Consider the following 23506-nt stretch of genomic DNA (forward strand, 5'->3'; position numbering starts at 1 on the left):
ATACGTAGTGCCGTAAAGTGGTATAAGAATAAATTTGTGTTTTCGAACTGCGACCGGTAACGGTTAACGCCACAAGTCTTATCATCGTTAGCCGGTTGCGTAAGAGTGAAACGATCTCTGATAATGACCAATCCTTTCTCCCAACAGAAATTTAGCCGATATTTATAGATGTCAAGCTCAGTATTCTTTTCAGGTTTCTTCTAGACCAGAAAACAAGGCTTGATAAAGCTTTAAACGGTTGATTTTTTATCTTGAATTACTCGTGTTCTCGCAAAAAGTGCATAGAAGCGCGTTTTTGAAAGAATAGGGAACTGAAGTGTGGGCAGGAACGGCCGAAATCCATCAGTTTTCTCATTTCTTCCAATATCGTTTTCATAATCCGGATTTTGCGTCGAAAATGACATCACAGGAAGGCCATTTATCTGCCGGAGCGGATGCAGGACCGCGCGATGTCAGCAGCCGGTCATTCTGCGCGGGCGACGTTATTATGTTATGTGAGCCGTGGGTCTGGGGATTCGACCACAAAGCCTATGCGCAGCACTGTGCGCACTGTTTTCAGGAGAAGGAAGGACTGGCGACATGCTCGGGTTGCCACCTGCACCGCTACTGCAGCAAAGCATGCCAGGTGAGCTCATTTATATCATTCTATATTTTGTCTGCTTTGCTATGGTTGCAACATCTGCTGAACTTAGATTGAAAAATGTTGATTCTTTTTACGTGGTTCAAGTACTTACTGTAATACAACTTCAGCTCACGTTGTTAAATTAATTACGCACGAGTTAGTATGTAACAGTAAATGTGTTCTGGAACTGTTCCCGTCAACAAGATTTTCGAGGTTTTTTCAAATTCATAACTAGGTTCAGTTTTTAACCATTATTTATTACTGTGAAGTGTTACTGCCCTAAAGAGCGTCACTGTAAATTGTTCGACCAAGTTTGCAGGCCTCTGACTGGAAAAGGGAGCACAAATTGGAGTGTGCGATGTTGAAAAAGCTTGGTGGTACAATGGAAATGCTCGGTCTCTCCACCGGCTCCAATGAATTTTCCGGGTCCCAACCCTTTGATCTGGTGGCAAAGATTGCATGCAAAATAAAGGTAAAACTTTAAGGCTGCGGACATATAAAGGGATATAAAAGGAGATAATGCTGTATCTAGAAGGATTTATAGAACTACCGTACGTAGAACAATTTTTATAAAACTGTGCGGTTGTCACTTGGCCGCAGCTAGGCGCTTAATGCGGCACAACACGGAAGTCACGAAATTATTTCTACCCTAAAAACCGCATGTAAAAACATAAAAACTTGTGTCTACGGTGTACAGATGTGTTTAACGTAGCCACGCCACTTCTTCGTAGCGCAACGCCACAATGAATCTCGGTGACCTCGGGACGGTATCCGCTGTCGACATTCTGCGTATGTTTCCCACTGACGCAGCAGCCCTCCACCGTCAAGAGTCAGCGTAAGTCGAAAGATCAAGCCCGTACAGTTTTATGCAGCCTGTTTTTGTAGTTTGAAACCACAAATTTATTCCGATTTTTATGCTTGACTAGGTGCTGTTAATTTATTGTGTGGTATCATGATCGTATAAAGCTAAAATGTATAAGTTTGCATGAAACCGTAAAGGTCAGATGGTGGATTTTTTAGGAGCCATCCCATCAGCAAGGTGGAGTCTTTCCTGAGCCTCTCTCCTTCCGAATTCTCCGAATACTATCATATAGCCGGCTACAACGCTCTGGCCATGTTCGACATCCTCGGCACGCATCATCCCTTTGCGCATGCGCTGTATCCTCAAGCACCTTTCCGGGCCATGACGCCGGCATGCTGGGATGTCAATGTGGTGTTAAACTTCGTGGGCCGCCGTCTAGTTATCCATGCCACTCAGGATATTCCCAACTATACGGGACTTCACGATGTAAGTGAACTGCCGCAAATATCTTGTACTTTGGGAAAATACGATCACGTGCGTTTCAAATGAAAAATGAATAGTACAATTTCTTAGGAATTTACTAGAAGTAATCACGGCGAGAATATTCGGAACACTGCAAATTTTAATATCAGTGTACTTATTGAAAAATTAGCACAGCGCTTGGTTTCGGCGTTTTGACGCTCGTGGGTTGCTTTGGCAGGCTTAATGTCGGTTGCGAATTATGTACACCGCTTTGAATGTTTTCCACAGCTTCGCCACAATAAACTTACGCGTGATGCGTTTTTGCTTCCACGAATGGAACGCCGCCATGTGTTCCAAGTGCTGTATGGTCGTCCATGCAACTGTCGAAAATGCACAAAAGAATACGTAAGTAAACTAAGAATTTATTAAATATGTACAGTGGGCACCATTAATGTGGTTACTCTAGACAATCGGTCCGAGAACCGATATTTTAACGGCAAGACGAACAGCAGACCAAAATAAGTCGGTCATGTCCATTGCGCGTAGACTCACATGCTAAACTCAGTCACTTGGAACTTGCACCTTTCTTAGCGAAAACCATCAAGCGATATCTCAAAAGAATAAGAAAAACATTCTAAGAATTTTGATACCAAACAAATTGGTTTTTATTACATCTAAGAGAAAATCGAGGCTCCTAAAGTTTTCCGTAGACATAGCATAGGATTTGAATCCACGGTTTGGTTTGTTTTCACTCATATGCTTTGTCTACGGGAAACTTCAGGAACCTCGATTTTCTCTTAGATGAAATAAAAACGAATTTGTCTGGTATCAAAATTCTTAGAATTTTTTTCTCATTCTTTTGAGTTATCGCTTGATGGTTTCTGTTGGGAAATGTGCAAGATGCAAGTGTAAACATCAGCAGGCCGATGGCCAGCACGGAATTGGCTGTGTGAGTACAGATAATTATCTGGTTGCGCGCGGTTTGAGTGTAAACACATTTATGGCGTCCACTGTACCTGGAATTTCCGCCTTGTCATGATCGCGTTCTTGGTGCATTTCCAAACGTACTCTGTACATGGTTGTTATAAACAGATCCATCGTTCAGAAAAAAAGATTTACGTAGTTATTCTTGTGGAAATCCGTCCTTTTACTTACTGGCTCTATTGGTTATTGCGCTGGTAAATAATTCTATGTATTAAAACGAAAAATATGAATTTTTTGTTCGGCTACCGATCACTTCGGCCGTTTCCATTTCGGCCGCGCTCATTTCGGCCAAAGTTTTTCGGCCGCCACTCAATTCGGCCGCCATTCACTCCGGCCGCCATTCATTTCGGCCGCAACTCACTTCGGCCACAGTACATTTCGGCGGAAATAGGGTTTGCCAATACTTTTCACCTGCACCGCGTAATCTACAGATACCCTCTTCTCGGAGAAGCGCTCACGCTGCATAGAGAAAACACAACGAAACCACAACTCCTCGAAAGATCGCTTTTATTTCATCGAAATAAATGCTAGAACATCATCAAAACGAAATCTAATGAGGGGAAAGGGCATGAAATCAGAATGCTAAAAAGGAATCGATGTTGTCGATTCCGATGCTGGCCCCCGAATGGCAAACACGATCAGTCGTGTTTGGAAAGCTGGCAGATGGTAAGCCGAGCCAATGATGGTGAGGCGTCCGTGCCAATATCCTGTGCACTATGCACAACACTCTGACATGCCACGGGACGGGATGCCGAGGCCCCTTGAGGCTCAAAAACAGGAATGAGAAAAGTGAGAATATGCATGTTAAATGCAACATAGTGAGCAATTCTTCGTACATTGTACGAATCATAGTCTGTACGGCGTATGGTTGGTAAGTGCCAAAGTGCTCACTTATACGCTGCACTGTGGGATTTTCCCCTCTCTGTTCAATCTTATATATGGCGATTGCCAAATCGTTACGCGATGGCTGTGCTAATAAGGTTTTCTGTTCGTCCACTGCTATGGGCCTTCGCCCGAATGGAACGCGCTTCGCGGGTGAATACGGTACTTCTTCTATGTGTTGGCCGGTTAACTCGGCGATCCGTTTACGATTAGTTTCTACTAAGGCATATCGCCCACTATTCCCGGCCAAGGCCGCATCTACGATTATTCCCGTGGCGATTGCCTCATTGACTGCGGTAGTGACATCCGAGTAGCGCTGCTCAGGATTGACTGAGTCTAATGGCATTGTTAAATACATATACCTAACAATCTCATCAATGGTCGATCCACGAACGTTGTGGATATCCCTAATGGCAATTGCCACCGCTTTTACCATTTCCTGCATGTTGTGGACTCTCATGTCGACATATCGACTTTACGACTTGCGGTTATCGCATATTTCATCGTTGGTGACCAGTTCTCGTATACTTCCACCAGCGTCCCACGTTCTGAGGCTACTTGCACGATGAGGTGCATATTCCTCGGTATCAATATACCGAGGAGCTATGACCTGCCTGTACTTTTTGTAAAAGATAAGCTGACGCTGCCATCTTATCCTTTTCCGTACGTTATTAATAATGTCCAGAGTCACACTCGTACTTCGGCGATTTTATCGCTAGACACCGATGGAAGCGGTTTTCCAGTCTTTACTGGCGGCGGGGACTTGGTGTGGGCGGTTGTCCGCCAGGCTTTGGTTCCGGAATTTCCGGAGAGTTATTCCGTCCGTTAGATTCACTAGAAACTCTAATCGGATCTCCTTCGCTGCCTCTTTGGGCAATATCGCTACGTTGTTCGTCTATGACAAGCTGCGGTTGTTCGTCGTCATCCGACGACGATGGCTGATGTCTCAGCTTCTCCCTCACTTGAACAACTCTTCGAGCTGTCTCCTCTCTGTCTTCTTCCAGTTTACGCTTCTTTTCCTCTTCCCCTGGCGAGGGCGTGCTTTGCACACGATAAGGACGCGTCTTACTGGATATTGCACTAACACTAACGGCTGGCGACGGCGTTCGCGATCCCGTTAATTTCGGGATAATGTAACTCAGTTCTTCCTTAATTCGTACCGGGTTCGGACCCCGTTTAAGAGTTCCAGCTATTTGCTGGTGTTCGACCGGTGCTTGTACCACTCCCATCGGAGTAGGGAATCTGATTACAGCTGGCTTTAAGCCAGTCTCCTTCCAAAACGCCGGGGGCGGTTGCACTTGCAACTGTGGCCGTATTTGCGTTAAAACTTGTGGTGTATTATACACATGCTGTGGTATCGTAACTACTCGTAATTCCTTCCCATTAGGGGCGTCTGTTTTCGTCGGGGCGAACGGACCTTCCATTATAAAGGATTGTCCCCAACGCTGCCTATCTCTGGCCTCTTGCTGCTCATGGTCGGCGATCAGCTTTGCTAATCGCTCGTTGGCGTCTGCCGGTGGTTTCGGTGATTTACTCCGTTTAGGCTTTGCCTTTAATGCTGTTTCTACTCCTGCTTTTGCAGGTGATTTAACAGGTTTCTTCACAATCGACTCGTAAGGCACTTCTTCGACTTCTGTCCTGTCCCTGCCGCGTCACTTTGTGCCTTTGCACGCGCTATGATGGCCTTTGCCAACCTTTCCGCTGGCGGAGTAACATGCAGTTGATCAACTGCGGCTATCTCCTCTGGTTGGGCAGCAGTTGCTGCCAATGAATGTCTCTACGATGCCAAGTCGCGTTCCCGATTACTTCGTAAAATTAACTCGTATTCGGCATATGATGCCACTATTACTGGATCAGTTTGCGTACTACGTGACATAGTCACGGGAATTACTTCTGGTGCCACATTGGGCAAAATTACCGGCGTTTTGAACGTTCTGAACATTCGGGGCAGCAAATCGCTGCATCGGACGATATGCCTGATTTCCCGCTACGGGTGGGGCGAAGAAACGAGGATTACCTCGGCCAACCGGTCGGTTCGGTCGCTGATCGCGGTCCATTGCGGAAATATCTGCAATGGAAAATTACACAATTTAATTGTGAAATTTTTAATACGGTATTACGGTGTTAAAATAACGCTCGTTATTTTTATTTAAACAGTTATTACTGTTTAAGGAATTTTGCACTTTGTGCACTTCGATCCTACCATTATACGGTGAATTTTGACATACCCATTAGCGCTTTTGCGTAACTTAAGCAAAAATCGCCTTTTAGGTACTGTTTTATTAGCGCTATTGCGCTCATTGTCACTTTCCTCATTGTTTACCGTTTCCCATTCCTCCGTATCAATTACGGGGGAATTATTAGCAGCATTGTCTGCGGAGGTACGGACCACATCGTTCGCGGGGTTTCCCTTAATTTATGATTCTCCAACAAGTCCTGAACCAATAAGGTTTCTCTCTTGCGGTCTTCTTCGGTGGTTTTGTACGGCTTTAGCCGTTCACAATTACGACTCGTATCTCCTCTGTTTTATCGAAATTTATTCGTTTAATTTCGACGGCATTAGTGTAGGGAAACCCAATGATTTCCCACGGTTCGAGCTCATATTTCCGACGGAATGACTCCGTTTCGCCTTTTTTCTTCTCAATTTTCAGAATAACCATGTCACCTATATTATAGGTGTCTTCCGACCGACCTTTGTCGAATCGTTCGGCGTTTTTATCAAATTCATTACGAATATGCAATTCTGCGATATCCTGAGCGCGACTCAAATTATAGCGTAATTCCTCCATATAGTCGCGAATTGTCGCGTGATCTACCGGGAGGTTCGTTTTTGTTTCCGTATCTGCAGGAATAACCTGCTCTCTACCGTATAGCATAAAATACGGCGACAGATTTGTCGTTTTATTCGCTACACGGTTTTTTCCGGCAATTACAAATGGTAGGACTTTGTCCCAATTACGTTCCCGGCCGTCACTGGCGTACATCGCGAGTGAATCAGCAATTGTTTGCATTTGTCCTTCGACAAGTCCACGCCCGATCGGGTGATACGCAGCACCAAAATGGTGCTGTATTCTTAGCCTTTTATTTATTGCTTCCAATAGGTAATTATGGAAATGTGTTCCTCTATCGGTGTTCAGAATTTGTGGTGTTCCATACGGCAGGAACACGTCATAAATCAAGAAATTAGCGACAGTTTCCGCCTTTGCGTCGGGTATTGGTTTTGCAATTACGAATTTCGTAAGTTCATCTATCGCTACAGCGATATAGGTATTTCCCCGTGTTGTTTTGGGCAATGGCCCTTTCAAATCCACTTGCATTCTAAACCACGGCTCGCCGATAGCAATCTGCTGTAGCTTGCCTGGTGGCGCTTTGCGCAGTGTTTTGCGATGTTGGCATGCAAAGCAATGATCTACGTACTTGATAATCTGAGAGACCATATTCTCCCAGAAATAACGTAAGGCGATCGCCTGATAAGTTTTAGCGCGGCCTAGATGACCGCTAGCTGGTGCATCATGCATTGCATGCATGATATCCACGCGCATGTGCTTTGGCACAACAAATCGACGGTTAATACGACCGTCTTTTTCCGATATTTTATACAGTACACTATTCCACAATTCATAACCGGAATAACCGGGACGTTTAAGCAAATGAACGCTTTCTACGCGTCCTTCTAGTGCATGAATTATACGCTCGATATTCGGGTCTTTCTCTTGTTCTATCCTGTAGAACTTGAAGTTGTCTTCTTCTTCTTCGTGCTCAGCTCCATCTCGAACCGTTAATACCCGAATCGACGGCGTACTAAACTTTGAATCCTTAAATTCATCCCAGTCATCGTCTGGGCATTCGGTAGCTTCTCCCACCGGATGTCTACTCAACGCATCAGCGTTGTCACACTGTTTTCCGGGCCTATACAGTATAGTCATTTTATGACTGCTTAGCTGGAGTGCCCAGCGCGTTAAACGGCCATTTAATCCCTCTTTACGGGAAACCGATCGCAATAAATTCGTTAAAGCTTGATGGTCGGTCTGTACCGAAAAATGGGAGTATTCAATAAAGTGCCGAAATTTCCGGCACGCAAAAACTACTGCCATACATTCCAATTCAGTAATTGGATACTTCTTTTCAGCGTCGGTTAGCAATTTGCTCGCATAAATAATCGGGTGTCCGTCCTGGTGCAGTATCGCACCGATTCCTACTGTTGATGCATCGCATTCAATTACGGTCGGTTTACTTGGATCAAATTTTACTAATACTGGCGCGTTAATTAATGCTGATTTTAGATCAGCAAATTCACTATCATGGTCGGTCGACCAGTTCGCTTTCACGTCAATTTCTCCTTTTAATAAGCCGTATAGACGGCGTGTTCTACCGGCAAAGTCTTTGACAAATTTCCGGTAATAGTTACAAAGTCCTAAAAAGGATCTCAGATCCTTTTCACTCTCTGGTTTCGGATACTTCTCAATTGCCGATATTTTATCGGGATCCGTTTTTATTCCATCCTTGGACACAATATGTCCAAGGAAATGTAACTCCGTTTCGCCTATATGGCACTTGCTCGGTTTCAATGTAAAACCAGCCTTTAAAAGGCACTCACACATTAAACGTATTTTACGTTTGAGATCTGCGAAGTCTTTAGCGGCGGCAATGATATCATCCAAATAAGCGAAAATATTTTCGCAGTGGACGTCCGCTAACGTCCTATTCATGGCTTCCTGAAACGTTGCAGGGCCATTACAGACACCAAACGGCATCCTTAAAAATTCGTAAAGTCCATCCTGCGTAATAAACGCAGTTTTTTCGATGGAGTCTTCGTGCATTTGCACTTGCCAAAATCCTGCATTGCAGTCAAAGCCACAATAATACTTATTGTCAGCTACTGCCTGCAATAATTCATCCGGGTTAGGAAGAGGATAATTATTCTTTTTTGTGGCGTCATTTAACTTAATATAATTAACGCAAAATCGCGTACCGATGGTTCCATCGGGATTTTTCTTACCAGCTAATACTACGGGAAAACACCAGGGGGAATTCGATTTTCGAATTATCCCTTTCTCCAGCATTTCATTTACATGTTCTTGAATAATCTCGTGGCCTCGCCACGAGGTCCTGTGCGGTTTACATTTTATCGGTGCAATGTCACCGGTGTCGATTTGATGCTTGACTATTTGGACATCGCCAAACGGACGGGTTTTCGTCGCGAATAAACCGGGATATTCGAGAAATATTTCCTTAATTTCTCTAATTTCTTGTGCGGTTAATTCCGGATTAATTTTTAATTCATCCACCGCTTTTATCACAGTCTCTTGCTCTTCAGGTGTCATTTCTGCCAACATTGTGGCATTAACTTGAATATCTATATCGGGAATATCCTCATACGGTTCTAAATAGCCAATAAATTGGCCTTTCTTAATTGACTGCCGCTGATGTTGAAAGTTAACGAATACCATTTCAAACTTTTTATTTTGTGGTTTAACCACTCCCTCCATCGGCCTTATCCGCCGCTCCCTATACAGGTGCGGACTGGGAAGGAATAAAAACTTATCGGTATCGAACTGCTCATCTGCATCGAATTGGACATTCACTGTCGCCCAATTAGTACCCGGATTAATTAATAGTTTATCGCCGGCGAAGACTTTGATAGGCTTAGCGCGTGTACCGCGGTAAGAAGGGTTAATGTTCGGAGACTGGGAAAATTCCCAAGTCGGAGATTCATTAGTGATCTCGGCAGAATCAGTGGGCCCTACCAATTCTGCATTTACGATAATTAAATTATTAGGATCCGGTACTACTTCGATGCTAGCTTGATTAATTAAATTATTATTATTAGTTTCGTTCGTAGCGGCAGTATCGAGAGTATTCCTCACTACGATAGACGGATCGTCTTTTAAAAATTCAACTACTCGTGCCATCGGCGCAAAACTGATTGACCGATTATGGTTAGCTACGGTTTTTACAGCCGTTTCATTAACGTAATTATCAAGCGGTTTACACTCCTTCAACTGGTGCGGCAATACCGGTAATTTACGTCCCGTTAACTGTGCTAATACACGCAGCGATGTTCGTAAAGCGTATGGTAGCGGGATCTTCAAGTATCTGAATACTTCAGTCAGCTGTCGCTGTTTTTCTTCCAAAGCGGAATATTCCGCTTTGTACTGCTTTGCCAAATTGTGGACAATTTCCTCTGCTTTTGCAGAATCGATGCCCGGAACTGGTACATCCTCATCCATAAAGAGGTACATTACGTTGGTACCGTCTTCTTTGGATTTTATTAAATCCTGGATTTCTTTCAATAGCACTCGATACTCGCCCCATAGGCGACAAAATGTAGCTTTTGCTGCTAACCGGACTTTCACCGGCTTCTTCAATACAGATTTGAAACGGATAGTTTCACTTGGTTCTATTGTGGCATTTGCCACGGGTATCGGGAAGATTTTACTCCCTTCTGGTACGGCATTTTTTTCGGCTTGTAATTTCTCTACAGTATTGTCGATTTGTTCCGTTGCCACGGGTATCGGGAAGACTTCTTCCTCTACGGTACTTGTCGTTTGAATAACCGGCGACACCGGTTCGCTCATTATTAATGGGCCCGGTTTCTTATCGGGCTGATATTCTAAATATCGCAATTTGTTATGTCGAACGGCATAAAATTTATCTTGCAGGAAATCCTGCCCCAAGAGTACATTTATTTCATCGGTCGTTGGCTTAATATAAGCCGAATGTAAAGATTCGAAGTCCTTAATTTTTATTGCTATTTTGCAATAGTGTGTAACGAGGAATCCTCGTACTCCACCAATACCGCGTATATGCAGCGGCTTAATTAACGGAATTCTTGCAGCTTTTATTTCATTTACAAATTCACTGGAAATTAATGAAGTCTCTGCGCCGGTGTCGATCATTACCGGTACTTCGCAATAATTTATTATTGCTTTTATCATTAGCGGTGCGGTCCTTCTAGGTTCGTTAGTATCAGTTAAAGTTGTAAAGTTAATGTCAGCATCGCTGATATCCGATAATTCATCGGCATCGGTTTCAATTACTCGTAATCCATTGATTACTATTTCTTCGTTTTTATCCGGCGGTTTGGGTGGAATAGGGTCGGTAAAGCCGGAGTTTACCGCCCTTCCTCGTTTTCCTGCTCAGGCGGAGCGAAGAACGGATTATTATCCGGAGGCGGCGATCCCGATGTCGGGCGTACCCGATCCTCTACTGGGCCGACACTCTGGCGGGAATTACTCCTCTGCCTGGCCGGCGAACTAGGTTCGCTTCCCGATTGACTGCCACTACGGCGCTGATAGAAATCGGCGGCATATCGCCGATTTCCAGTCTCTGGATCGTGATAAGCGAGATATGTAGGGTTCTCGCATCGCGGTTTATCGCGGAACTGACACTCTCGGAAGTAATGCCCGCACAAGTCACAGTGTTGGCAATACTTCACTACTCTGTTGCCACGCAGAGTTTTCTGCAAGGCCGGTGACCGATCAGTCACTTCCTGTATCCTATTAATGTTATTTGCCCATTGCTCCTTACGAGACGGTGCACGATTATCATCTTGGTTAATTCGACTGTCATTACTGTCAGCTTTGCTGATATTACTACGAATATTATTATTATTATTGTTACGATTGCCGTAACTCGGTTTTCCACTGTTTTTACTGCTTGGCCGCGGCGGGCTGGCCGCCGCTGCCGCATACGATTTTGGTTGGACTTGTGCAGTTCGCACATTGACTACATCGGCATCTCTATCCTGTTTACGTCGGACATTTCCGACTGGAATAACATATTTTTCGGGATTATTGGAAGATAAATATCGGAGTATCTCGAGAAATCTCTCGGGAGTATCCGGTCGCATAACTTCCATTTTGTCATGGAGTTTTTCATGCGGTTTTAATCCGCGCATTAGAAACGACACGAATTGTTCAGGTGTGCCATTAAACCCAGCGCGATCGCGCAAAGTCATCATGGCCTGGTAGTAGCTTTCCAGAGTTTCCTGGCCAGGTCGGTAATTACGGTTTGTTAACTCTGCTAAAGCGTTAACCGATCGCTTCGAGTCGCCAAATCTGGCGATTAACTGCTGTTTCCACTCACGATATGTTATGGGTGCAGCGTTGGAAGTTATCAGCCCATTGTACCACACAATGGCTTCATCTTTAAGGCAATATGCCAATTCCGTAATTTTCCTCTCATCTGTAGTCCACCGATTTGCGGTGGCTGCGTGATCAAACTTTATTATAAAGCTATCGATATCTTCTTTGCTACCATTGTAGCTCGGGCGCGGTACTGGTTGGCGCATTACATCAACCAAGTCCGATTTTCTTACAGGACTTACTGTCCTGCTTTGTCCAATGCCTGCTCGTTGAATTTCTTCCCGCAAAATACTGCGGAGATATTGCTGCTTATCAGCACTCGGCATTTCCCGAGAGCCACTCTCGTTCATTGCCGAGGGTGTATGCTGTACACGGGATGATTCTGCTTCGGTATTACCGGCATATGCCCTGCTGAGCGGTCGCTCGCCGTATTCTACGGCCTCCGGGTTCATCTGCCGGTCGTACAACACTCGGTAGTCTTTTGCTAGTGAATTGAATCTCCCAACAAGGGACTTATGTTCGGTTTGACTTTCATGCAGCATCGACTGCACATTCTTCAAATCCGTTACATGATTGAAATTAACGGTCTTTAATCGCTGGTTTTCTTGCCATACTTGATCGAGCATGGTGTCCTTCTCAGCTAATTGCTGATTCATGTCGGAATTTCTAGCACGTGCTTCGTCTACTTTCGCTTTTAATTCGGCAATTGCCGCGTCCCTTTCACCTATTACAGCCCGCAAGCCCAATACAATTTTTTCCATATTTTTAAAAGAGCTATGGGCGTGCTGGTACTGATTTTTGTGGTGTTGGACTTCGTCCTCGGCTACTTCCAGCTTCCGCTGCAAATCTCTGATCAACACCTGATTTGCTGAAATAGTTTCGGTCGCCTGTTTAAGTTCCACAATGGGGGAACCCTTTGCCGGCTTAGCCGCAGAGCTCAACAGCTCGTTCAAATTAGCTGTGTAAGATTGCGTTTTACGCAATGTGGTAGGTACAACTGTTACCGGTTCCTCCTCTTCTTCCGTCGTTGCGGATTTATTAAGTTCGCTTTCACTCACTTGAGAAAACGACCCCGTTGTAGTCGTTGACTCTGTAGTACTGTCAGACCGTTCCGGTGCAGCTGCCTGCACTTCTTCCCGATTATCGGGATTAACCTGTCGAATTTTATCTGGAGTTAGCGGCCTGAAAAACAATTGATCAGGCGGCTCCATTACTGGTGTACCAAGGAGGTTATCTCCCTGATCCATTACGGTCGCTTTACGCTGTTTACGAGTTTTATCCTCGAGTACTTTGTGTGTGACTTCCACACCCGCTCCTTTTAACTGGTTCGCTTTGCTGCGCGTGATTTTATCCTCTTGGGAAACGCCACTAGTGCCAGCCTTTGCTGGATCGTCGGTTATTCCTTTTAGTACTTTACTGGCTGATTTTAGGACGTCTTCTACGCCCTGTTTCAACCTATCAATGGCTGGTTGCTTTCTGGTCGGAGAACGATGTATCGGCATTATGCCATCCACTACGGTGTTGTTAAATTCGAAAAATACCAGGTGATAATAATTTTCGTCGAAGTCTAAACTTATTTTCTATCCGTCACACTGCTGGGCTGCCTCGCAGTTTTCCATTTGTACAGTTAGAAAATTGGCCTGGGCGGCTATGAATGTCCTGCTCCACGCAATTCCATTAAGCTGCTCTGCAGCTATGCTTACACAAAAGAACGGCTATCACTGATAGAGATCAGCTAGTTCTTTGACATGACTTCCAAGCAAGATCGGGGAAATCCACTCTGTAGAGCCATCGCTCCGTCTTAAATAACCTTTACAAAAAAACAAATTGTGCACTGCGTTAATAATCAAGTAATATCCTAAAAAATGGAACGATCGTTCTCTTATAGGAGGATGTCATCCAGATATACCACGACAATATCTGTCACGATGATTTTCACTACTCTGCCATCTACCACAATAGCCAAAGCTTTCCTCATTTTTGTCACAATTTTGACTGTACGGTACTCAATTAATTGAAAACAATCGTTTTCTTCCTTCCCCGTTTCATCAAAACACTAATATGTACTCTCTGGACAGAAATAATCCGTCCTATTCAGGAATTAATCCTATAAAATTCAAAATTATAGGCTTAGTGCCTACCACTTCGATACGTTGTCCGCGGTTCTTCTCCTTGCTGGCGGCCGCGTGCCTTCCGAACCAGCGACGCTCCTTGCTTCTGAAGTAGGGTTCTTCTTCTGGTGTTGCTGGGTTATCGCTGGTAAGCCAAGGTCTCCACCAAAGAGAGGAAACTTCCGTGTCACGGCGTGTTCAATGTAACGCCGTTATCGAGTGCAGAATGTCAACAAAACTACGGGAATGACAGGGATCTTAAGGCATCTCCACCATCTCGGAGAAGCGCTCACGCTGCATAGAGAAAACACAACGAAACCACAACTCCTCGAAAGATCGCTTTTATTTCATCGAAATAAATGCTAGAACATCATCAAAACGAAATCTAATGAGGGGAAAGGGCATGAAATCAGAATGCTAAAAAGGAATCGATGTTGTCGATTCCGATGCTGGCACTCGAATGGCAAACACGATCAGTCGTGTTTGGAAAGCTGGCAGATGGTAAGCCGAGCCAATGATGGTGAGGCGTCCGTGCCAATATCCTGTGCACTATGCACAACACTCTGACACTCTCGTTCCTATTTCATTTTGCACGCCAAATTCGTTTGAGCAATTTTGGTAGTGTTACTGTAACCATCATGTCTCCCTTCAATGACCCGAAGTCACCGTTCCGACAGAGTACTGATAGAAAACCTAACCGTACGCCACATTACAAAAAATACAAAATGAAAAGAAATCTTCATACCCTAATTCACCTACGGATAACCTAAGAAACCATGGAAACTAATCTCGATGAAACAAAAAGAAAATAAAAACAACCTAAGAACCATAACAAACCTAAGAAAACTTAAGAAACCTAAGAAACCATAACAAATTTAAGAAAACCTAAGAAACCTAATAACCTAAGAAACCTATGAAACCATAACAAATTTAAGAAACCTAAGAAACCTAAGAATACCTAAAAGGGAAATTAAGAAACCTCAAAACCTGAGAAACCGTAAAAAAATCTGAAAAACCCTACGAAAATCTAGCAAACGTAAGAAACCTAGGAATCCATAATAAATCTAAAATCCATAAGAAAACATAAGAAAACGTAAGAAAGCCAACTTAGAAAACGTATGCAACCCAAGAAACCTATGACGGCCGAAACGTCCAGTTGCCGAAATGAGCGTTGGCCGAATTGAGTATTGGCCGAAGTGAGCCACGGCCGAAATGAACGTCGGCCGAAGTGAACCTGTGCGGCCGAAATGTAACGCGGCCGAAATGATCGGACGCGCAAAACAAAATAGTAAACAGTTTACCGCATTTGTTTATGCAATAAGCGGTCGTTGAATTGCGCTGTTCATATTTTTCAGCAATATTTATTGTGACCCTTTTTGCACGGTTTAGGATGCAGAAATTAATCCACTGAAGTGTGTGACACCTGAATGCCGGCAACCCATTCCTAGCGACAGTCGTGCACTGGCGCCGTGTCCGCAGTGTGGTGCCGGCAACAGTGACCAGTTGGTCAAGTTTATGCGGTTCATGGAAGAATGCCAAGCGGTATGGCAGAGCGGTCTTTGTGAAACGGATCAGTTGAAGGAAAACCTAAAAATTCATATCAACATGAATGCGGGAACCTTCCTCCATCCGGACGCGCATATTCGCTACGTTTACGGATTTAACCGCTACAAGAAATATTTCGAGGAGGGTCGTTTTGATGATGGCTGGAAGATTGCCCAGGAGATGATCACCTGCTTAAAGTAAATAGATTCAGTTACGAAATTTGCAAATAGTAATTATCGAAGATCGTCACATGCAAATTACGAGAAACCACTCAAGTTATTATTCCGTTTGCAGAAAAGTGTATTCCGTGTACGATATTACCTTCGCTCCCCTGTTGGCCACCACAGCCATCCATTCGATGGAGGCGTTGCACAAGGAAATCCTGAAGACAGTACCTTTTGCCAAACCGGCGGAACAAGAACGGCTGAAGTCCGTAGCGGCCGCCGCCTGCCCCATTGCGCGTAGTTACTGTCAAGACGCCGAAGATATCTACACCAGGGTCCTTGGCCCGGATTCAGCTGGAGCGGAAGTCGGCCGGAAGCTGTCGGCTGTTGTGCAACAGTCCATTTGCAACATCGAAAGGGCCCTTGACGCAGATTACAGTAAACCGTTTGTTTATGCTTGTTATTAGGTGATTTGTCATAAAGCAGACTATCTCTTTGTCTGCCTCAATGGGTTAATGAACAGTGGGAGTAGTTGTTTGCTTCCATGTACCATAGTTTAAATTTAAGTTTTGTTTGCAAAGTACTAGATTAGTGCAATGTTTTGTCGATCGACAATGATTATGTTCATAAACGGGTTAGACTGGGGAGAGCGAAAAACTGAATTCATGGAGTTCAAAATTTAATTTGTGCAATAGCTCATTCGGATAAACGTTAACGCTTAAACCTTGCCAGTATGCAACCAAGTACTGTAATTGAAGTACGTACATAAGCGTCTGCTAACAATTATAATAAAAATAAATTGTATTAAACATGAAACGGAGCAGATACCTGTGGTTCTATATAAGATTTCCATTTTTATAGTAATGACAACAGTTCAAACATCAAATAACTGCTTTTGTATAGTTAGTTCATCCAGACACTCTCTTGCCTGCTGTACTCGGCTCGAATCTGCTCCACATAATTTTACGAAAATCTCAGTTGCTTCGACTGCCATGTCGAAGCCCATCTGACAAGATGCCAGAAAAGTGTTGATCGCAGATGAATTTTCGCCGGTAGATTTCGCATAAACTGCTTTCCGTCCAATGACGGTTAAAGGTATTGCCGCCAGCAGTAAGTCTTGTGCCCGCCAAAAGCCATATCGTGGATAAATGGCCCTAGATAAAAAAATAACAAACATATAAAAAATAACAAACAAATAAAAAACAATTATTTGGCTGGTGGTGCCGTCTGAATTAAGCTAGCGCTTCCGTGACCTTACCGCACACGCGGTACGAGCGACTCAAATATTTCCCAGGCCTTTTCGTGCTCCCCTTTTAAAACCAGCTTATGCCCTTCTATCCAGGCCAGAATATAACGCAAATGCGCATCGGGATGAAGGATATCGGCACTGTCAATTTCTTTAAGGAGCTTTACTTCTTTAAGTTGTACTGCTTTGAGTATTTCTTCTGCAGACTTTTCTCTACAAGTTTCTTCTTTCTCTATGGCTTCGTATCGGCTTAAGAAAGTCTGGAACGTGCGTAGTCGGTTACTGTTGAGCGCGCCACATTGGGGACACGCCAGTAGGCAGCGACTGTCACTGGGAAGACGTTCTGTGCAGCCAGGGGTCACGCATTTCAGAGGATCGATTTCCGCTGCCTGCATAATCGCAAACTGATGTTGCGACAATGGTCAATAGTATCCTCGAAAACGTACAAACCTACCAGCTGCGGCGGAAATAAGTAAACTTCTCGGTCAGAGAGGCGTCAACAACACGCACAAGAAATACACATATCCACGTAACAAGAATTTTTCTGTACATGTTTTTGCCTGACAATGAGTATTGCAGCCATAGTCGTGGTTTAATGCTCTTAATCGGATAAACTTCCTATCCGATTTGCTTGGTTATTCAGCCGCAGCATTTGCTAAAGTATTTTCGCCATATTTTGTTAAAAAATTGTATATACTGTAGTTTGTAGAATAAAATACATAACATATGGCATTCTTGAAGGGAACGGTACGTACGTATTCTGGAGTGCATTTGCAGCATGTACAAGGACGTCCGTAAAACTCTTCAAACTGTGCCCGGCGGTGGTTCCGTGATTTTGTGAACACATTGAAAGGCATTTCACAATAACGAAGGTGCAGAGAAAAACCAACGCTGCTGTGACAATCTTTCAATCGCTCAGTTCAGATTTCATTGAATTTCCGTACATCATGCAAGCCTGTGTAAACGGGAATATCTTCCGTGGCATGGATGAACAACCGGCGCTTTTTAAAGTCCATCGTGACGTTGCTGTCCCAGCACACTGGGATCATGAGGCCATGCGGTACTGCCGGAAACAGTCCCGTACCAATGATACGGGACTTCCTTCCAGGCTTGAGAATGGGAAAGGCGTTACAGTGGACGATGGTGACACACTCTGCCATGTCTGGGATCGATGGGGATGGCGACTGTGCGGACAGGGCTTGATAAAGATACGGATGACATCTTTGGAACCTATCATAACACATTTTTTGCAAGTCGTGCTCGCGCAAATGCAAATACGTAATAAATTTATCAAGTCCATTTTATAATGATGTTCATACGCATAGAGCAGCATTACAGCGATGATGCTCGACTTTTCATCTCGAATTACGTATTCATTACTTGAAGAGTGTTCTGGCTGTATTGGTGGGAAAAGGTTAAAATAAAAGCTCACTAATACCATTCTGATTGTGATTGCCACAGCTGAAAATCACATGATCCCAGGTTCATTTATATGACCATTTATCGTTTTAAACTTCGTCAAGCAGCAGAAGTTCTAACGATATTAGATACGTGCCTATTCCAACGTACCGGCGGTTGACCGCATCATGCTGGTTAAGCTTGGGGAAAAGGTTCAGAATGTCTTCAACAGATAGTTTACCATGTCCAGGAATTTCCTCCATTATATTCAGCTAAAAAAGGTCACATTCGGTAAAACCGCAGGAAATTTAGCTTTAATTGACACTGTATAATATTATTATTTGACTTTTACGCCGCATAGTAACGTTTTCCATTTATTTGTTATGTGATACAGAAAAAGGACAACCGAAAAGTTATGACAACAAAAAAAGGTTTGCATCGAGCCATTTGCACTCGTAAATTAAAAGAGAGCAGTACGGTGCAGTACACTGATTGTCAGCACAGTACCCGAGCCTTTCTGGCAATCTTTTGTGTCAGTATGGAACTCGTACTCCCTGACATCATTCCGAAATCATCAACCCCGGTGGTATCCGTGTCCGGATCATGGACATGAAGTAAGGCAAGTTCATCGGCGACACATTTGAGTATGTCGCACTCGGCCTTGTGTTCCTGCTTCCAATCGGCAGCCTGCGATAAACCGTACGTAACAGTACGCTATGGCGGCGTGCACGCACCTAAAACCTCTCGTGATGTACCTGGCACTCTATGTCGCAATAGCGGTGCAGTTTACACCCGGAACAAGTGTAGAGTTCTTTGGGTTCTGACCAACAATAGGCGCACACTTTTGGATAAGAATTCCAGTGCAGACACCATACCCACGGCTCGCAGGATATGATCAGGTCTCCGGCGTTAAAAGACCGGGTGCCGGCACGATCTGAATCTTTTCCCGCGTTGTCCATGACTGGGACTTATACACTGCGGCAACTTAATGGTTAGGCTACAAATGTCGCAAAACACGCAAAAACATTTTAATTATTACAATATGTAATATATATTTTCCACGCTTTCGGGGCTAACAGTCAGCCACACAACTTGTGACATAAGTCCTGAGCAACTGACGGTTGCTAAGACACCGTTGAAAGTACAGTATAACGTGCACGTGCATTGTAAAAGAATGCAGTGCACTTTGCACAAGGCTAGATTGCCTAGTTGCCAAGAATTCTCGGAAGGGCAGCGGAAAAAATAACCAGAAATTGCAGATGTACAGTGGACTTTCAAATCAATATGCGGTCATTGTGGTTCATCGTGCAGCAACTGGCATTTGATTTGAAGCCATGGACAGTTGGACACATAAGAACCAATAACAAAGGCGTTTTTCAAGGGGCCATCAACGAAAAGCGGATGCAAATCGTAACTGCCGTTCGGGAGAATTTCTGCACCAAAAAAAATTATTAAATAGATACGGATACTGTACACGGATCTGTAGTATTCTGTACAAATACAGTACAAATCATTAAATGACGTGGCAGCTCTCGGATACGGCGAAAACCTTTTACTTTTAAATTGGCTATTGACCGGCCGGGGCTGGTTGCTTTTTAGGTTTTTCGAACTGCGACACGAAGTATTTTTTGCAGTCGTGTACAGACATGAGACAATATTAATCATTGTATTTAGTAACGGCGCTAAGACTAAAATACTTTAGGCTTTTCAGTGGGCACGGGTCACGATTTTTTTTGTCGTTGCGCTGGCCGCGTGCAGCTGTGCTACACGAGCGCATGTGCTGGCTGTCTGCATGCTGCATGGTAAGCCGTAATCCGCTTGTGCTTGTTTTGCTCTGCGTTGATAAGTGAAGCTGTATTTTTAACGTTGCATGCGTTGTCCTATGTAGTTTTCAAGCACCCTTAGCAGCGTCGAACTTTTAAAAAAAAGGCAAGGAACTGTTTGCCAAAGCTTCCATCAAAGTTCTGTGGGAATTCTCCAGCCGGAGACCTGCAATTAGTGATGGAATCCACGGACACCATTAGCGAACCAGTCGACGGAGAACGTATCGTTAGTCGGTCGTTTTCGGCAGGCGACGTTATTCTGACCTGCGAGCCATGGATCTGGGTGTTCGACCGCGCCGCGTATAAAGACCACTGTGCGCACTGTTTCCTAAAGAAGCAGGGACTGCGGACATGCTCGGGATGCCAACTGCATCGCTACTGCAGTAAAGCATGCCAGGTAATCATGAGAATGCATGCAGCGTACTGCTCCGTTTCCGCATGGAGTTGTAGTGATGAACTTGCAGTAAATTAATTTCTCAGTTTTCCGCAAACTGGTGCCGTCGTCTGGCACTAACTGAATTGCTAAAATACATGTACGATGGAAGTACTTCATTGTACAAACCGTAACAAACGTTGTGACCATAAAGCTTGGGGAATGTGGGTAGGTCTCCGACTGGAAAATGGAGCATAAACTGGAGTGCGCTATGCTGAAGACCCTCGGTGGCAGTATGGCGATGATGGATGTGACGACAGGCACAGGACGAACAAAATTTTACGGCGGGCGGGCATTCGACCTGATCGCCAAGATATCCAACAAAATCAAGGTAGGTAGTGACTAGGTACTTAGCGCAATCGTACAACACGGTGCTGCGCACATGATCGGAAATTTCCTTCGGAAAGGTTTTTGAGATTTTATAAAATTTGTTTACCGTGGGGGGTTCTGTAGCTGAACGTAACCATGGATCTCGGCGATCAGGGAACGCTATCAGCTGTCGACATTTTCCATTCTCTCCCTGAACAACCATCCTGGCCCCGTGTCGGGGCCGTGACAACGTAAGTCAAACTCAACCAGCTCATTCGTATTAATCAGCTGATTAATCCTTTACTTAATGAAGCGCCGCTTAAACGAGAACACTCTACTGCGACCTCCCTGAATAAAAATGAAGTATTAAATGCTTTCCAAAACAATCGCGGATGCTGTTTTCGTTAAGTACTTGAGTGATGGAAATGTATTGCCTGCTTAAACGAACCAATACGCACAGTACATGTAGTGGTGCACCGACATGTTCGATTGCAGGGATGAGCGCGTGGACGATTCGGCACTCGACCTCGGCATCTCTCCGTCCGAATTCGTGGACTATAATCGGATCGGGGCATACAATGCAATGCCCCTGCGTGACCTCCGCGAAGACCGCGATCGGCAGTATCCTTTTGCTCTGGCCATCTATCCACAGGCGCCCTTCCGGGCCATGACGCCGGTGTGCTGGGATGTCAATGTCACGCTCAACTTCAACGGCCGCCGCTTGATTATTGTCGCCACCGAAGATATTCCTAACTGCACCGGACTGCACGATGTACGTCCCAGAACTGGTGAAACGCTAGCTCCCTGTACTTCAACTTCACTAACGACCATCACTTCGTCTGAAATAAAGCACTTTTCCCGTTTTTGTTGGGAAAATTTTGCGTTGAATAAACTATTGAAATGCAAACATTATAATACAAAGGAAATTGTACATAAAGAAGATTACTGTGGTTAATAGAAATGTGAAAATATGTGATTTCCGAATTTACCTATTCTGTACAGCTTCGCCACAATCGGATGATGACGGATCCATTTTCGCGTCCGCTCGTGGAGCGGCAGGATGTGTTCAAAATGTTCTACGGCTACCCATGCCCATGCCGGAAATGCACCAAAGAATTTGTAAGTGAAGAATTCGGACTGTATAATGTGCTATCCACACTTGAAAATATGCAACTAGGGAAGCGATGTACAGTATATCGATATCCCGAAGCTTTGGTTATTGCCTTATTTATCACTTTTACCAAACAATCATATCGTTATATCTGCCGATCTATCGCCTGAACGTAAGATGGTTCCAGTTATTAAGATAATACTACATGTGATTAAAATGAATAAACTAGTCTAAATAAATTCCTGGTCGGGCAAGAACATGCGTTACGTATGGATAGAAACAGCTGTACATGGTTTAGGATGCGGAGACCAATCCTCTAAAATGTATTACGCCGGAATGCCGGGAACCGATTCCCAGCGATAACCGTGCACTGGCGCCTTGTCCACGGTGCGGCGCGGTGAACAGTGATCAGCTGGAGAAGTTTATGCGATTCACGGAGAAATGCGAAGCGCTGTGGCGGGATAACGTCGCGGAAATGGAGCAGACGCTGGAAAATGTCAGACATTTTAAAGAAGTCCAAGCGGAAACCTTCCTCCATCCGAACGCCCATATTCGCTATGTGTACTCGTACAACCGCTACCTGGATTACTTGAATGATGGCCGCTTTGAAGAGGGTTGGAAGCTGGCACAGGAAATGGTTGCTTGTTTAAAGTAAGGTCACTTATCCGAGTTCCTCGCCAATGCTTGGAATCTGAAGCATTTTTATGCGTAATTAATAGGAAAGTCCACCCCAAATATGACGTTGCCTTAGCTGCCAAGATAGCCTCGATCGGGTGCATGGCGGTGAGTGCTGTGAAGAAGAAAGTACTGAGTACACCGCTGAAAAAGCGAAAACGACTGCAACCATTCGTTACGGCGATGTGTCCTGTTGCGCGCAGTTATTGCAAGGAAGCGGAAGATCTGTACATCAGCGTGCTGGGTGCTGATTCCGCTGGAGCCGACATCGGTCGCGAATGGTGTGCCGACGTGGATGACCGGATTTCCAGCCTTCAGGCGGCGGTAAACGGGGATGAGTGTCAACCGTTCGCCGGTTTCGTCGTCTTTTAACGGCTCGGAAACTCGGGCAGCCATCGGAAATGTTAATATTTGACCTTCTGACGATTTCTTCTTCGTATGAAATAATTCTATCTATCTTCGTATGAAATGTACTTCGTATGATTTGTTCCGTTACACATCCGTAATAATATAACGATTGATGCGAGTGTCGTCTTTACAGAATTTTTTCTGTGTATCAACTTGTTGAGAAATTCGACTTATTTTCTGGAAGATAAATACGGAAGCTGCGAGTGCACGGTCAACAAAAACATTGTTTTCGTCGTCGATTTGTGGGTGTATTGTTGTACATACGAGGTTACTTATGTGCACAAACAGTGTTCTTGTCATTGTGCTAGTCTAAATAGAAACAAGCCCAAAACCGTGATTCGCGAGAAACAAGCCACAATGGCTACCGACATATTGGTCAGCCACTCGGTAGTTAGTAGTCACCATACTTGGCCCCTCTTCGGTCGCGAATTCTCGGACAGTTTG

At 44.5% G+C, this 23506-nt stretch overlaps 3 protein-coding genes and 1 long non-coding RNA gene across 5 annotated transcripts; 2 read left to right on the forward strand and 2 right to left on the reverse strand.

The window, feature by feature from the left end:
• The first annotated feature begins 3 nt into the window (after positions 1 to 3).
• On the forward strand, positions 4 to 16383 carry LOC129584338 (uncharacterized). The gene is made up of 7 exons (XM_055476488.1): positions 4 to 625; positions 942 to 1094; positions 1354 to 1457; positions 1643 to 1910; positions 2175 to 2291; positions 15340 to 15692; positions 15790 to 16383. Exons 1-7 carry the CDS (start codon positions 398 to 400, stop codon positions 16124 to 16126), a joined length of 1560 nt encoding a protein of 519 aa, XP_055332463.1. The 5' UTR covers positions 4 to 397; the 3' UTR covers positions 16127 to 16383.
• LOC129584340 (uncharacterized) lies at positions 3320 to 14495 on the reverse strand. Its single transcript, XR_008689873.1, has 3 exons — positions 13981 to 14495; positions 5671 to 5820; positions 3320 to 3630 (listed from the first exon to the last, which is right to left on the reverse strand). It is a non-coding gene; the product is annotated as an uncharacterized LOC129584340 (long non-coding RNA).
• Positions 16331 to 19733, reverse strand: LOC129584339 (N-lysine methyltransferase SMYD2-like). 2 transcript variants are annotated; one of them, XM_055476489.1, is made up of 7 exons: positions 19059 to 19733; positions 18811 to 18990; positions 18475 to 18575; positions 17850 to 18135; positions 17661 to 17777; positions 16918 to 17294; positions 16331 to 16813 (listed from the first exon to the last, which is right to left on the reverse strand). In XM_055476489.1, exons 1-7 carry the CDS (start codon positions 19260 to 19262, stop codon positions 16534 to 16536), a joined length of 1545 nt encoding a protein of 514 aa, XP_055332464.1. In that variant the 5' UTR covers positions 19263 to 19733; the 3' UTR covers positions 16331 to 16533. The 2 variants fall into 2 exon arrangements, with proteins under 2 accessions (XP_055332464.1, XP_055332465.1); XM_055476490.1 differs by lacking the exon at positions 16918 to 17294.
• LOC129584337 (N-lysine methyltransferase SMYD2-B-like) lies at positions 19587 to 23267 on the forward strand. Its single transcript, XM_055476487.1, has 8 exons — positions 19587 to 20105; positions 20192 to 20523; positions 20732 to 20890; positions 21013 to 21119; positions 21364 to 21640; positions 21871 to 21987; positions 22278 to 22630; positions 22699 to 23267. Exons 2-8 carry the CDS (start codon positions 20305 to 20307, stop codon positions 23024 to 23026), a joined length of 1560 nt encoding a protein of 519 aa, XP_055332462.1. The 5' UTR covers positions 19587 to 20105; positions 20192 to 20304; the 3' UTR covers positions 23027 to 23267.
• The last annotated feature ends 239 nt before the right edge of the window (positions 23268 to 23506 follow it).

Source organism: Paramacrobiotus metropolitanus, unplaced genomic scaffold (assembly GCF_019649055.1).
Source record: "Paramacrobiotus metropolitanus isolate TYO unplaced genomic scaffold, Prichtersi_v1.0 Parri_scaffold0000013, whole genome shotgun sequence".
NCBI classification, from domain to species: Eukaryota; Metazoa; Tardigrada; class Eutardigrada; order Parachela; family Macrobiotidae; genus Paramacrobiotus; species Paramacrobiotus metropolitanus.